General features: G+C 38.0%; 1 protein-coding gene across 1 annotated transcript in view; it reads right to left on the bottom strand.

Moving 5' to 3' along the window:
- Positions 1-355: 355 nt before the first annotated feature.
- Positions 356-13605, bottom strand: part of FAM117B (family with sequence similarity 117 member B) — a 31594-nt gene continuing 18344 nt past the window's right edge. The window contains exons 5-8 of the mRNA XM_052793366.1: positions 10943-11086; positions 9652-9877; positions 8697-8817; positions 356-6336 (exon numbers count right to left, since the gene is read on the bottom strand). Coding sequence (XP_052649326.1) covers positions 6018-6336; positions 8697-8817; positions 9652-9877; positions 10943-11086 — 810 coding nt within the window. The 3' untranslated portion in view covers positions 356-6017. The remainder of the gene's footprint in view (positions 6337-8696; positions 8818-9651; positions 9878-10942; positions 11087-13605) is intronic.

Here is a 13605-nt window from a genome sequence, read left to right as displayed (position 1 = left end):
TTCACTCCCAGGAGAACACATGCTGAATCCTTCCATTCCCAAAATCTAGGACCTGGGGCATTTCCCCCTAATAGTGGAATTGTAAAGTGCTCAGGAACTGACCAAACCTACTGCAGATGAAGATGGGGAAAGGCAGACTCTCAGGGCTATTCTGAGGATGCACTAGAGGAATAAAGGTATGGATTAATCAAGAGATTTTCATCCTGATGAATTTCCTCTTAAAGCATTAAAAGTATATATTTTATTTGAAGTAAATGCCTACTACCCTCAGGGTAAATCCTCAGGCAAATCTTCAGGCTATCAGAGCACACAAAACCCCTTGCTACTAAAAATAAATCCAAGATTAGCCCATAGCTTGAAGTGATGACTTTTTATTTTAGGAAAAAAAAAATAATCCCAAAAACATTCCACTATCGCAGTTTGTAAAATTTTCACTGTTTTCAGTAGAAACAGTTCACAAGTCAGAACTCAAGATTCGAAATAACATTGTGCAAAATAGTACTGGCATAACTACACATAGCAAAGAGACTAGTGTAAATCAAGAATTCCATTGAAATTAGTTGAGCTGCTCCAGTTTTACACCAGTGTACATCACCTCAGAATAGGCCCTTTTTGCAGAACATCCCTGGAACTCCTCTGGCTTACAAAAATCACCTTACATGCAACAAGTAACCTATCAGTACAACATATGCAAGAACAGCTCCACAAGTTATCACAGTGTAACAGAGGAAAACATATCAGCCAATTTCATACAAAGGCAAATCTAATGGCAGTTTTAGACACCCCTTGACTGCTACCCTCAAAAATTGCACATATGATAAATGAAATAATTTAGAATAAAGCCAAGCAATATTCTTCTTTAACTATCAGTACATTGACAATTAGGGTGGATGAGATGTCCAGAAAGCTTTTTCTTTTTTTTAAGCTTACTAGATTTTCCAGAGTTGTTTTGACAGGAATTTGCATAAGAAATGTTAAGAAATGTTAATCTTATCAGGCCAAGTCCACTTCTCCAATTCAGATAGACCTTTCAACACTACAGAAGTCTCTGTAGTCAAATACAAATCCCAATGAAGAACTATTAAACAAAGACCATACCTTAAGTATTTACTGATGACATGCAATGAAATCAAGCAAGCAGTAACAGGACTCCATTTACATTTGGAGCATTCAGAATGAGACTGTTGCAATTCAGTTGGGATACAGGACTGGAAATTCACAAAACGCTTGTGAATAGTTAACATTCTCTCCCCACTTGACTTGATACCAAAGTAACAGTTTTGAAACAATGCATCTAGGTCATTCTTTGTATAAACAAAATGCTAAGAGCAGAACTGATTTTCAGAGTTGCTGCACACTCACAAACTCATGTCAAGAAAATATACAGGTACGTCTTGCTATAAGTGGTCATTTTGTTTTCCTGCATACCCAGGTTTAGAAAAACAATTCCGTAAAAACTCTTCGATCACAATGAAACCAATTCTTCCACAGTGCTTTTCACCTCCCTAGGTTAGGAAAGGCATACCTTCTATTACCTTTTCTAAAAATGAACATTTTTATTTTAATACATGGCAACCTCATTTGAGTCTAAGCCATAATGACATCTTTAGGCTATGACATTTGATGAACGGCACACACTTAAAACTATGCAATTATATGGAGAAAGCACAGTCCTGACCTTCTCAAGTGTTTGGATGCTTTTATGTCAAGGGTCTTTTTTGCAGGTTATATTCATTTCATGAGAACAAGTAAGAATGACACACAGGCTTTGCTTTGGAGATACATGTAAGTGCGTACCAGTTCTGGATGAGAACAGGTCTGCAAGTCTGTCCATAAAAAAAAAGATTCTTACAAATACCAGTCCTGCCTCAAACCATGAAGATAAAAGCAGCAGACCTATGCAGACTGTATGTGTGTGTGCACTCGATAAGTCAAATGGAAATCAGGATACCTAAGAAGTCACCCTGCAGCACTGATCTTTGCAACTGCAAGTCTCTGGTGACTTTCTATGCCTTCTCCTTCACCCTTTCAGTTTCACAGAGAAGCTGTCAGATACTCAGCAAGGAAACATTCAGCAAGGAAATATGGACATCACTGGCAATGAGTTACTGTGAAGACATCAGTTAGCATTTCAGAGATGGCAGGGAGAGAACAGGTAATACTTCAGCAAGGAATTATTGCTGTACCACTGAATTCTATTAAGCTCAATAAGCAACACAAAGTTAGGCCTGAGGCAGAAGAAAAGTTAACGGATATGACTTTGTTTTTTTTCTTCCTAAAAGGCTCAGCTTCAGTGTTTTCCAACAATCTCAGATTCTGAATTCCAGTACATTGTATTTTAGAACAAAGCAAAAAATAGCCCTGAGACTAAACATACTTTTTAAGAGCTGCTATTGCTTTACATAAATCAAACACAGCAATCATTACTTCCACAGTATGCAATATTTAATTTTCACTCCCTTTTTTCCTCACTTGGGACATGTACATGCAACCAAGAATTTCTTTCCAAGATATATGTACTCATATGTATATGTATCTGTCACTTTTCCAAGTACTTAAATATGTTCCTACAGGATTATGGCACCAAGCAAGGAAAGAATAGCTGAAGCAGGTCAAACTTTAACAAAGAAGTCCTCTTCCCTTGTGCCTTGAGTTTTTTAAAAACGGATTCCAATAGTCATAGCTGCCACCATGGACCTTCATTACAAACAATGACCTCCTTCCTTGTGACTTACGTAGAATTTACAACTGGAGGAACACCATTTAGTATATCTCAAAATCAACTGTCAGTGTTACTGAACCCTGCCTCCAGCCTTTAAGTGTGGCTAGAAGTGTAAAATACCAAGAAAACAAGAATATCAAGTGTGTCAAGTTGTGCATAAAAATAGACCTTTAATTTTTTCTAAGCTACAAAGTAGGCAATCAAGGAACTGACTAGGTCTATGCATAGTTAGGATTTAAAGTATGCCAAAAGAACTTGAACCCTTTCAGTAAAACTGTGCTTGAGCAATGCATGGGTCAACCCCCCAAAAAACTGAATATCCCACCCTTACATAAAAGAATTTTAAAAAAGCTCCATGCACTCTCAAAGCTATTTTGAAATTGATTTAAATACTTTATCTAACAGCTCTGCTATGGCACAAGACAGCACATAAAAAGTTTAAGGCTAATTTTTGTATGCACACATGTAAAAGCTGGTCTCAGAACAAGAGCTGTCATATTTTCTTAATTCCGAGTCTTTAGTGTGGATTCATAATAAAGTAGAGCTGCCACGGCAATAGTAGAGTTGTCCTGCATATAAAAAAAAGGCTGAATGTTGTCCTGAAAGCAGTTTGTTTTTATAAAAAGCAGAAACCTCACACATTTACATTTGGTTTTTATCAGAGCAGCTCACTAATTTGTACAGTACATTGTCCAATAACATACAATGTAAACTACCAAAGAGATGCTCAAGTACTACAACAACAGGTGCAAAAGAAAGTCCTAGGGTAAGAAAGCCCACTGCTATTTGGGAGAGTCACTCTGTGATGAAAACAAACATGAGAATGCAGTTTTGGTGAAGTCAGTTAAGTCTCAAGGCTGTAATAAAGGCTATTTGTTAACTTTAGCCCTTTGGTTCTTAACCATTCAGTTAAGATCTCCTGATAAAGCACTAGGCAGTTTGGTATTGATGGAGAAGCTCTTTACATGCTACCGTTACAGAAACAGAAAACAGACTTACAAGTAATTCCTTCACCTGAATGATCTGATCTTCCAGTCATACCAGGTTTAAACAAACCTGTCTAAAGCAGTAAATTTTAGACTTCAAATTGCACTGTAACTGTTTTAGAAGAAACTAATCAATATCCACAAAACCTAGAAAAGAATTAAACTGGCCAAATTACACAAGTTTGATGCACAAAGCTGCTTATTTTAAAACTCTGTCCCTCAACAACTTCTTCAGTGTGAATCAGAGCTGTTACTTCAAAACAGAGTTCTTTAGTCCCATCTGCATAATCCTACCTGTTTTGATGGGAAGAAGAAGAGTAAACCAAATTCTGCTTGTTTGCTAATTTAACAGGTCTAAAATTTTAATACTTCCTGGTACATTTTTAATTTGCTGAATTTTTGCATAATGTTTTAAAAAGGGGTTCATTATACTACGAACACAGGACTAGCACATGCTAGTGTGATTTACACTTACTTGCTGAGTAAAGTACATTGCTATCTTATTTATGTAGGATTTGAAAGAACAATAAGTGTGCATCAAAACTATGACTATTATCTGCACAGGTATGCAGGGTTTTTTCTTCTCCCAAGTGAAATGTTTGCAACCAAATTTAGCATATTAAGCATTGAACAAAATTGTTATATTTGCAGTATCATCTTTAAATAGATGCAGTTATGAGGTGACCCAAGTATGCAACCGACCCATGGAAGCTATGTATATGCAAGCCAGTGAGAACTGCTCACGTGTAACAGACCAATATTCAGACCCAGAGACTGTCCATGATGACACTTTGAAATTACTGAATCTAACTCTGTAAAAGAGGTACAAGGTCAACTTGTTTTATAAGTTGATGACGACACTGGTATTCAGGTCACTGCAGTTTTTTGCGCATCTATATTGTATTTACTCAAACCCAAGTAACGCACTCCAGGAACATGTGAGAAACCTCACTGAAGTTCCTGAACAGTTTCCGTTTGCGATTGCCTTTCCCCCCATTTTAATTTTTTATTATAATTTCAAAGGAACCATAAACTGCTGCACATCAGGACAGATGAGGTATCAAAAAAATCCTCTGTTTTACATGCCAGCCTAAGTTGCTAGTCAAAAAGGGAGAATGTATCTGCTGCTGTAAACTTCTGTGTAACGGATACCATGCCTGACAAACCATCACCTTCAACAGACACACAAAACACCACTATGACAAAAAGGGAGGAAATCATGCACAGATATTTCAGTATTATGTGACCAGGGTCTATAATACAGTGATGAGTCACATCAGAGCAAATTAGTGCCAAGAGCGATTAATGATTCAGGCCGACTAACTCCGTAAGTAGCCAAGCAAGCCTGTAAGAGGCAAGTGGCATATCTTCTGGAAGAAAGAATACTGAGTAAGAGGGTAACATGTTTTTTCCCCACCCCTGCACAAAAATCCTACAGACAAATAGAACAATACTGGGGCAAGTGCTTTAAAATGCAATTTTCCAGCCAATAAACCAACACTGGTGGAAATTCTGTGAAGGAAGGAGTTTTAAGAACGTGACTTACCTGAAGCACAAACTTCCGATATCAAAAAAATGTACACTATATACTAACACTGCTTTTTGGATACTCTTCTGTTTTAGAAGTTGCAAACATATTAACTTGTCTTATTCTGTTTAGGGCTGAGGCTGTTCAGCAAGGTCACATAATTTGAGACTGCCAAAATACTTCAGCAATCCTTTGGTCCCAGCAGCTGTAAAACAGCCAAGTAAAAAAGAACCTTTCCTAAAAAAAAAAAAGAAAAAACGTGGGGGGGAATCATCACCAGGGAAGTGTCTTCTAAACACCATCTGCTATGCACCAGAAAAGGCAAATTTTTGTTACAAAATACACATTTTCATACAAAAGACATCTTGCAAAACCATCTGATTGCCCCTCCCTCTGCAGATTACAACGGTAAATGGGATCAGCTGGTTGGTCTTGAGATTTTTGTTTTAATGGGAAAAAAGTCAAAGGACACACAGCATCACAACAACTGGTCCTTTAAACGCCAAAGGATTATGACTGTCTTTCTTTACACCAGTGTTTAAAAAAGCAGGAGAGAAAAAGAACCGGAGTCTTCATAAGCAGAAAGTGCAACAGAGTATCAGCTGCTGCATCCTCCTGCACTTCTCAATGTGCTACCAAACTGTCAATTATACAAACAGTTCAATTATGACAGTGCCATAAATTGTTAAAACAATGCAAATAGTGTGATCAGAAAGGTCCAGTCAACTGGTTCCAATTTTTCCCCAGTAGTCGCCCAGAAAAATGTCAAAACAATCTAAATCTATCCTTCAGCTTCCTCAATATGTCCCGATTGCTGGAGTATAGAGGTCTGTGGTATTACTGTACTTGTTCCACGAGAGATCCTGTCTTGATCTGTGTTTGTAGACAAGGAGGCCATAGAAATGGGCTGTAACAAACTGGGTGTCATGCTGGAGGAGACAGTCAGGCTGTGTGTAGTGCCCTTAAGCGTGAGATCCTGCGTGGGAAGAAGTGGCTTGAGGATGCTGACAAGACAGAAAGCAGAGCCACTTTTAGGAATGAAATTCACTTTGTTCTTGTCAGGGCAGTAGAAGGCTGGAATTTCATGCAGTGGCTTTGGCCTAGAAATAAAATACACACAATAGTTTCAAAATTACATTGAACAATCAAATTCTATCAATGGCAGGTATGTATTGCTGAACAATACAGCACCAGAAACAAGTTGAGGTTTAAACTTCAAGTATTTTAGCTACTCAATAACGCCTTAATGACACTTGCACCATACGGCAAATGGCAAGAAGGTTTAAACTGCTTGTTTACACGTATTACAAGATAAACAGCATGTTCTTAGGGCAGGCTGTCTCCAAACCCAAGGAAGACACTAACTTTATGTTGCAGATCACAAACCTTGTCCATGAATTGGCATACCCAATACATGAGAAAGTATTCTTGATCACATTCTCCAGAAACTTTCACAACCCAACAAGTTCTGCCCCCCACACAAACACTCTTTATACAGCAAACCTTGTGAAAGCAAGCTGGCATAGCAATGTTCTTAATATTGCATATGTTAGAGCTGTTCATGATCATAGGGGGATCCCCCTTTCTAGTCTTTTGCCTCCTTTGCATGTTCAGTTGAGTGTGGCCTGAATCTCTGTAAAAGATGAGCCCATGTTACTTAAAAACTCAATGCAGAGAGTTAAATGTAGTATTCCCAAAGCGGCATTCATGATCAAGTACCTATAACCTGGGAAGGAAGTGAGAAACACACATTTAGATCCTGACTTGCAGTTTTGCCATCTCAGCATGTAATTCAGTCAACTGAGAGACATGCTTCATGAAAGACAGAGCTGGAAGGGAAATTGTGGATAGCACAGGAATGCCTTCTCTGTCTATCTCTAACTCTGCAATGTAAGTCTACTGAGCTAGTTTAACTCTAAGACAAAACTATGGGAATCTGTTCCAAAGCCTCCCTTCCCTGCTGGAAAATAACCATCACAAATTTATACTCATTTTTTCTTGTTGCCAGCATTATCCTTTAGCCTATAACCTCCCTCTCTCTTCCATGTTCCACACCCTGGAGGTATTCAAAAAGAGCGTAGACAAGGCACTTCAAGACATGGTTTAGTGGGCATGGTTGATGGTTGGACACGATGATCTTGAGGGTCTTTTCCAACCTAAATGATTCTATAATTCTATGTGTAAGACAGCCATATGCCCTTCTATCTTCATTCCACTAGGCCCAGCAAGCCGATCTTTCAGTATACTCTTGTAGGAGATGCTCTACTCTGAAAAGTAATTCTGTTCATGAAATAGAGTGTTTCCATGTTAGCTGATTCTCTAAGTGTCCAGAAAATTCAGCCCCATTTATAAATTTTTTTCCCAAATGAAAATCCAGTAAACTTCAAATAGAAATAGTGTTAAACAAAGGTTGAGCTTTAAATAGTTACACTCATGTATTTCATGTACGTGTGGAATGCAAGTACCAGATGCGGGAAAGATTTTTGCATGACACTGCAGTGTCTAAGAACTACCATAGCTATGTAAACACTTATGTAGAAGCCTGTTTCACTCTATAGCAGAACAGTCCTACAGCTATGCAGCAAGGACATCTGAAAAGAAATGCAAATGCAAGTCAAATCACAATAGAGTATGTTCTTGGAGCAAGTGAAGACTATCTAATCTGTTGGCAACATAGCTTCCACATTCTAAAATAGAGACAGGTAACTTAAGTTACTGTAACCCTTTTCACATTGCTATGGAGAGGCCATAGGCACCTCTCAAAAAACATCTGCTAAGATCAGAGATGGAAAATACACAAAGGCAGCTCTAATTTTTTTAACTACTACTTATACCAGATGGCATTGTTGAGATAACATAGGCATAAGAGAATTATAACCAAATTATACTCCTTGTGTCATGAAATGAAATTTTTAACTATAGGTTAAGATTCTTACATCCAAGTGACATAAGGGTATAAAAACTCCACTGAAAATAATAATAAAACATAAACCCTCCCAGTATATTCCCAGATGGCAAAAGCTGACTTTTTCAGAATAACCAAAGCATCAAATACTCAGGGTCAAATTCACTTTGTCACTAAAAGTTTCACAGCTACATAGATGTAGCTGAAAAGAATATGGTCTTCAGAGTCTAGATTACTGGATGTACCTGTCAAGCCGTGACATATATTAGCTGATGCACATGCATTACAGTTTCTTATTACATCTCTCTGTACCTGATTATTTGAGTTCCTCCCCGACTATCTCCCAGGTAAGAAACAGTCCTCTCAAGAGTACTCAAGGTTTTAACACAAAATTCCAGCAATAAAATACATACATATATACCAGTACATAGTCACACAAAACAACAGAGATCATGCCGTTAGCATGATTTTAGCAACTGGACTAATAATTTTCATCTGACACAAAAAGCAATAAACTAATGGGTAATGAATGTTGAATGTTAAAGATCAACTTACAAGCTTTCCTCAAAGACTTTCACCTTTTCGCAGCCCTCTGGAGGTTCACGCTTGAACATGTAGCTGTTGTTGGGTTTCGGTGAGGTAGCATATTTTGGCAAGGGAGAATTATTCCCATTCTCTGCAGGAACAGAGTATCTCATTACTTAAATGTGTCACACTATAAAAAAAACCCAGTAACCATCTTTAAATGCCCCCCAAATTGAAACCCACTTCATTACCAACATTATAAAATAAAGAAACATTTTCATTCACTACCAAGTCTTCATTTGCAAATAAGCTTTCTTAGCTCAATCCCTTTCCTCCTTTCTATTTCTCCTTACATAATTTTCAGGCTTCTCCGCAATCTCTGTTCATTCCTGGACACTTTCAGTTTGTAACTGCAAACCTGAATCTATGGTCCTGTGCTGTCACCATCTACCCAAAAGAAATGGGTAGAAGCCATACTCCTTAAAAACCAGAACAGGTTTTATGTTGAATTATAAAATTCTCCTAGTATATCTCATAAGATTTCGCGTAAAAAAGAATGATTAAAAAACCGCAAACAGTTAAAACTTTTACAGGTGCATGCATGAAATGCTGGAAGGTTGCCCATTTTGTCTGAGATCCTAAAAAATACCTGACACAAGCAACAGGACTAGCCTACTTTGCCATTCCACCTGTTGCTGTATACTCTTGAAGAAGCAACTTGCTTAAAATACTTGAAGAATCTACTATTTAAAAACAAAAACTTGTTTGGGAAGCACATTCCTCAGTCACATCTATCTAGCTTCAATTACAGAGCGCTAGATATGTGTGCACACACAGTATTTGGAGCAATTCGGAAAAAACAGATTGCTTACAAGGAAAAAAAGTGTTCTACCATTTCTCCAAATCCCCTCTTTTATTACGTCTTCATGCACATAGCAATGAGTTAAAAGTTTAGCACTGTTGAACTTTTAAAGTTACACAGTACCTTTATCTCTGGAATCAGCAAGAAGATCATCTGTAGAACATGGACTTTCTTCACTGCCTTCATTAGAGATGGTAAGAAATGAGGTTGGAGATACTGACTGCGAGCGGCTGCTGTTGTTACTACCCCTGTCTACTCCACCAGGTGTTTGAGTATCAATGCTGCGAGTACTACTACTACGCTGAACCAACGGAGGTGGTGCACGGTGCCCATCTGGAATATCTTGAGGCTGTTAAAAATAAAAGGTATCAAATGGATGCTCTTGTCTGGTTAGCAATTTCTTTAAATCCAGTAATGCTGAGGGGTTTTTCGGGTTTCATAAAACTGTTTGAAGTAGAAAAATTTTATTCATTACACAAGACTCCAACAGAAAATAAAGTCGGTTTCAGAAACTAAGGACAACAGTTTTCAATATTTCACAGAATCACAGAATTGCTGAGGTTGGAAGGGACCTCTTGAGATCACCCAGTCCGACACTCCTGCTCAAGCAGAGTCAGCTACAGCAGCCTGTCCAGGACTATGTGCAGTCAAGTTTTGAGTATCTCCACAGACAGTGATTCCACAACCTCTCTGGGCAACTTGCTCCAGTTCTGAGCACCCTCACACATTTGGGGGTGGGGGGTGGGGGGGGGAGAGAGAGAGAGAGAGAGGTGTTTTTCTTGTGTTCAGATTGAATTTAATGATTTTTAATTTATGCCCACTGCCTCTTGCCCTGTTATTGGGCACTACTGAGAAGAGTCCAGCTGCCTCCTCTTCATTCCTGCACATCAGATATTTATACACATTGATAACTTCCCCCTGAGCTTTCTCTTCTCAAGGCTGAACAGTCCCAGCTCTCTCAGCCTCTCATCACATTAAAGACATTCCAGTCCTTTAATCATCTTCGTGCCCTGTATTTCTGATACTTTATTACTAAATTTACCTCTAAAAATACCTAAAAATAAAATTAAAGTTAAAAATGGGCAAGTCATGCTTCAACTGGGATGGGGACAATTCAGCATGGGCAAAGAGAAGAAAAAGTTACCACAAAAACTTTCAAAACAGACCTTTTGTCTTTTCTCCTATTTTACTGAGATTTCTCATTTTATTAGAAAACTAATTACGCCACAGTAATCACAGAGGAAAAGGTTCAGATTCAAGCTTTAACTCTCTCCTCCTTTTTGCTTTCCAAGAGACTTTTCAACTACCTTTATTAAAGAAAGCATAATTAATTCCAGACAAATTTTATGACTTAAAAACCTTGAAAGTAAAACCAAAATAATTATAGAAAGCAATCATGGTGGCAGATACATACAACAAGCTGCTCCTCTTTGTCTCCCGTCTCCTTAATTATTATCTCAATCTCCTGATTCAGACCTTCTACACTGTTTCGGAATCGCGATCCTGTTGATTTGGTAATGGGTATCACAGGAACAAGAGCACTCTTTGGGATGGGAGCCTGAAGAACCAGAGACAGTGAGAAAGCAATGTAGATTTACTTATAAAACACAGTTACTATTTCTACTCAGAAGTGAACCTTTAAACAGAATACATCTACACCTCAATATCAAGGATTTACATGAAACTATAGCAATTGCGTTAAAATGGATGCCTTACATGAAGACACAGACATCCTGAATTTTGTTTCAAATCTAATTTCTAGCAGGAAAAGCTTTCAACAATCTAGTCTCAAAACTTCCCTTGATATGGTTTGCCTCCAGCTTAACATTGCTTTACAAGTGAAAATTTAACAGTAAACATTTAAATCTAAGTACTTTTGAAGCCTTTAAAATATATTCACATTCTGAAGTGAGCTGTACCACAATTTCACTTCCTTCACCGTTGGATTTACCACTTGTAATTTCAATAAAATTGTGTTTTAATGGAAGTCTGCTGTCACCTACAGTAACATGGCACATGCAGAAGGAAAATTATTCCACAAATGCAAGATTGCACTATGCTAGAAATGAAGACCAACATAGTAACTATATTAAGAATAAAAGGTTGACAAAACAATTTAGGAAGACTTCCACAGAAAGAATAAAATCCCAAACACAAACGTTAATACATAGTTGCTTCAGAAGGAAGATTAACATTTTAAAAATCCAGTGTTTCAAAGTACACATGAAAATTCCATTCTCAGAAAACACTTTACTGAAGTCTTCCAAAGCCCCTTTTGGTACACCACAACTTCTCGAGATCTCCCATCCTCTCCATTAGCATCCTCCCCCATTAAAGACATGCTACCAGAACATCTGAAGATTCTGCCCTAAACTTCAACACAGACTCCTGGTGATTATGCAGGGCACTACTACAGATAATGGAATGCTTCCTGCAAACACTTAGTTCAACTCAAAGAACAGCATGACACTTAAAGTCACAGCAGAATTCTTGTGTAAAATTTCTAGACTCTATGGCCTAGTGTGCTGTGTTGAGAACATCTCCTCTACTGATTGAAGGACAGTAGCATTCTCACCTGGTCTTCAAAGTGGTTTGTTCAAGGGTTTGGGGGTTTTTTCCCCTCTAAGTAACGAGACTGTGCATAGACTGACACCAAAGCACTGCAACTTTGCATGCAAATTCTCAAAAACCAAGCAAAATTTGTCTGGCAGAAAAACTACCTTAGAGAAATTAATGTAAACAAGAGAATTCTAAGTGCAGATCATAATGCAGACATATTGTCACAATCACAAATCTCTAAGGCAGCAAAGCTTACATATTATATTGGTTTTGCTTTACTGAAACATTAGGATAGCTATAAAAAAAAAAAAAAAAAAGACTTGCACAAGGACTACAAAAGCTTCTGTTCAGGAAATGCTTGTGACTGTTTATGTCAACAAAAACTAAACATTCTCACAATGGCCAAACTTGGAAAGACTTTCAAAAGCCTTGCCTGAAGATGAAAAAGAGAAAACAGAAACCACTGGAGAAGAGTGTAAAAAAGTCTGAGAAAGCAACCCTGCTAATTCAGTTCCAAACAAGGCCTTGGATCAACAATCCAGTAAACTAATACAGGTCAATATCCAGTCATAATACAGGTATATCAGCACAAGTTTAGGCACTAATAAAGGCTGTTTATGCACCCAGTTTTTAAATATACACATTCTTAGGACAAACTGAACTTGTTATAAAGTAGGAAGCAGAATGCAAGTATGCTTGTCTAAGATTTCAGCAGCCATTAGCAAAACATGGGAATTCTCAATCTTTTAAATATGATTGCCTACCACAGAAATTCTTAGAATCATAGTACTATTTGAAGAGCTCAAAGTAGAAAAGCACAAGTTGCTCCAATAGAGTTCACTATGGTTCAATACAGCATGTTTCAATTCCAAGAGAAATAATATTCTGCACGTGACCGAGGATGACTTGTTAACCGGGAGTGCCGGAGGCTGGAAAGGGAAGGAGGTACCATTACAGGGGTGGAACAACCAGCCTCAAAACAAGAAACTTGATATTAGAAATACTGCCTTCACAGAGGTCTGCATGGAGCTGGCCCCTGACACACAGGAATAGGCAACCAACCTTTACAACTCATCTGCATATTTGGGAAGGCACAAAATGAAGCAAGGTGCCAAACACAGGATAATAATTACAGACGGGGAGTTTTGGTGTGGGACAGTTAGAATCCTGAAACTTACAGGTATGGCTTAAACTCATGAGATATGAAATACGGGTGATGACAAATCTAAATTGTTCACAAGCATTTGAGAAAAATGCTCTAAGCTATTCCAATTTTTAAACAAGCAACAGAAATTTAAATAGAATCCAAGATCATTTGATGCTTCTGGATATTAACATCAAACCATCTGAAGGTTGAATGCATCATGGTAATTCCACTCTAAAAATGGAATGTTCTACCTATGCATGGTGGTAAGAGCGACACAAAAAAAACGAACACTGCAAACTGCATGCAGTTGGTCTCGGTATTAGTGGTTGCTTAGGATCAATTGATTGGTAAGACATTAAGGACACATGCTT

Source organism: Harpia harpyja, chromosome 7 (genome assembly GCF_026419915.1).
Source record: "Harpia harpyja isolate bHarHar1 chromosome 7, bHarHar1 primary haplotype, whole genome shotgun sequence".
In the NCBI taxonomy this organism is placed as follows: Eukaryota; Metazoa; Chordata; class Aves; order Accipitriformes; family Accipitridae; genus Harpia; species Harpia harpyja.
The sequence above is the reverse complement of the archived record's forward strand: the minus strand, read 5'-3'. Positions and strand labels throughout refer to the sequence as shown.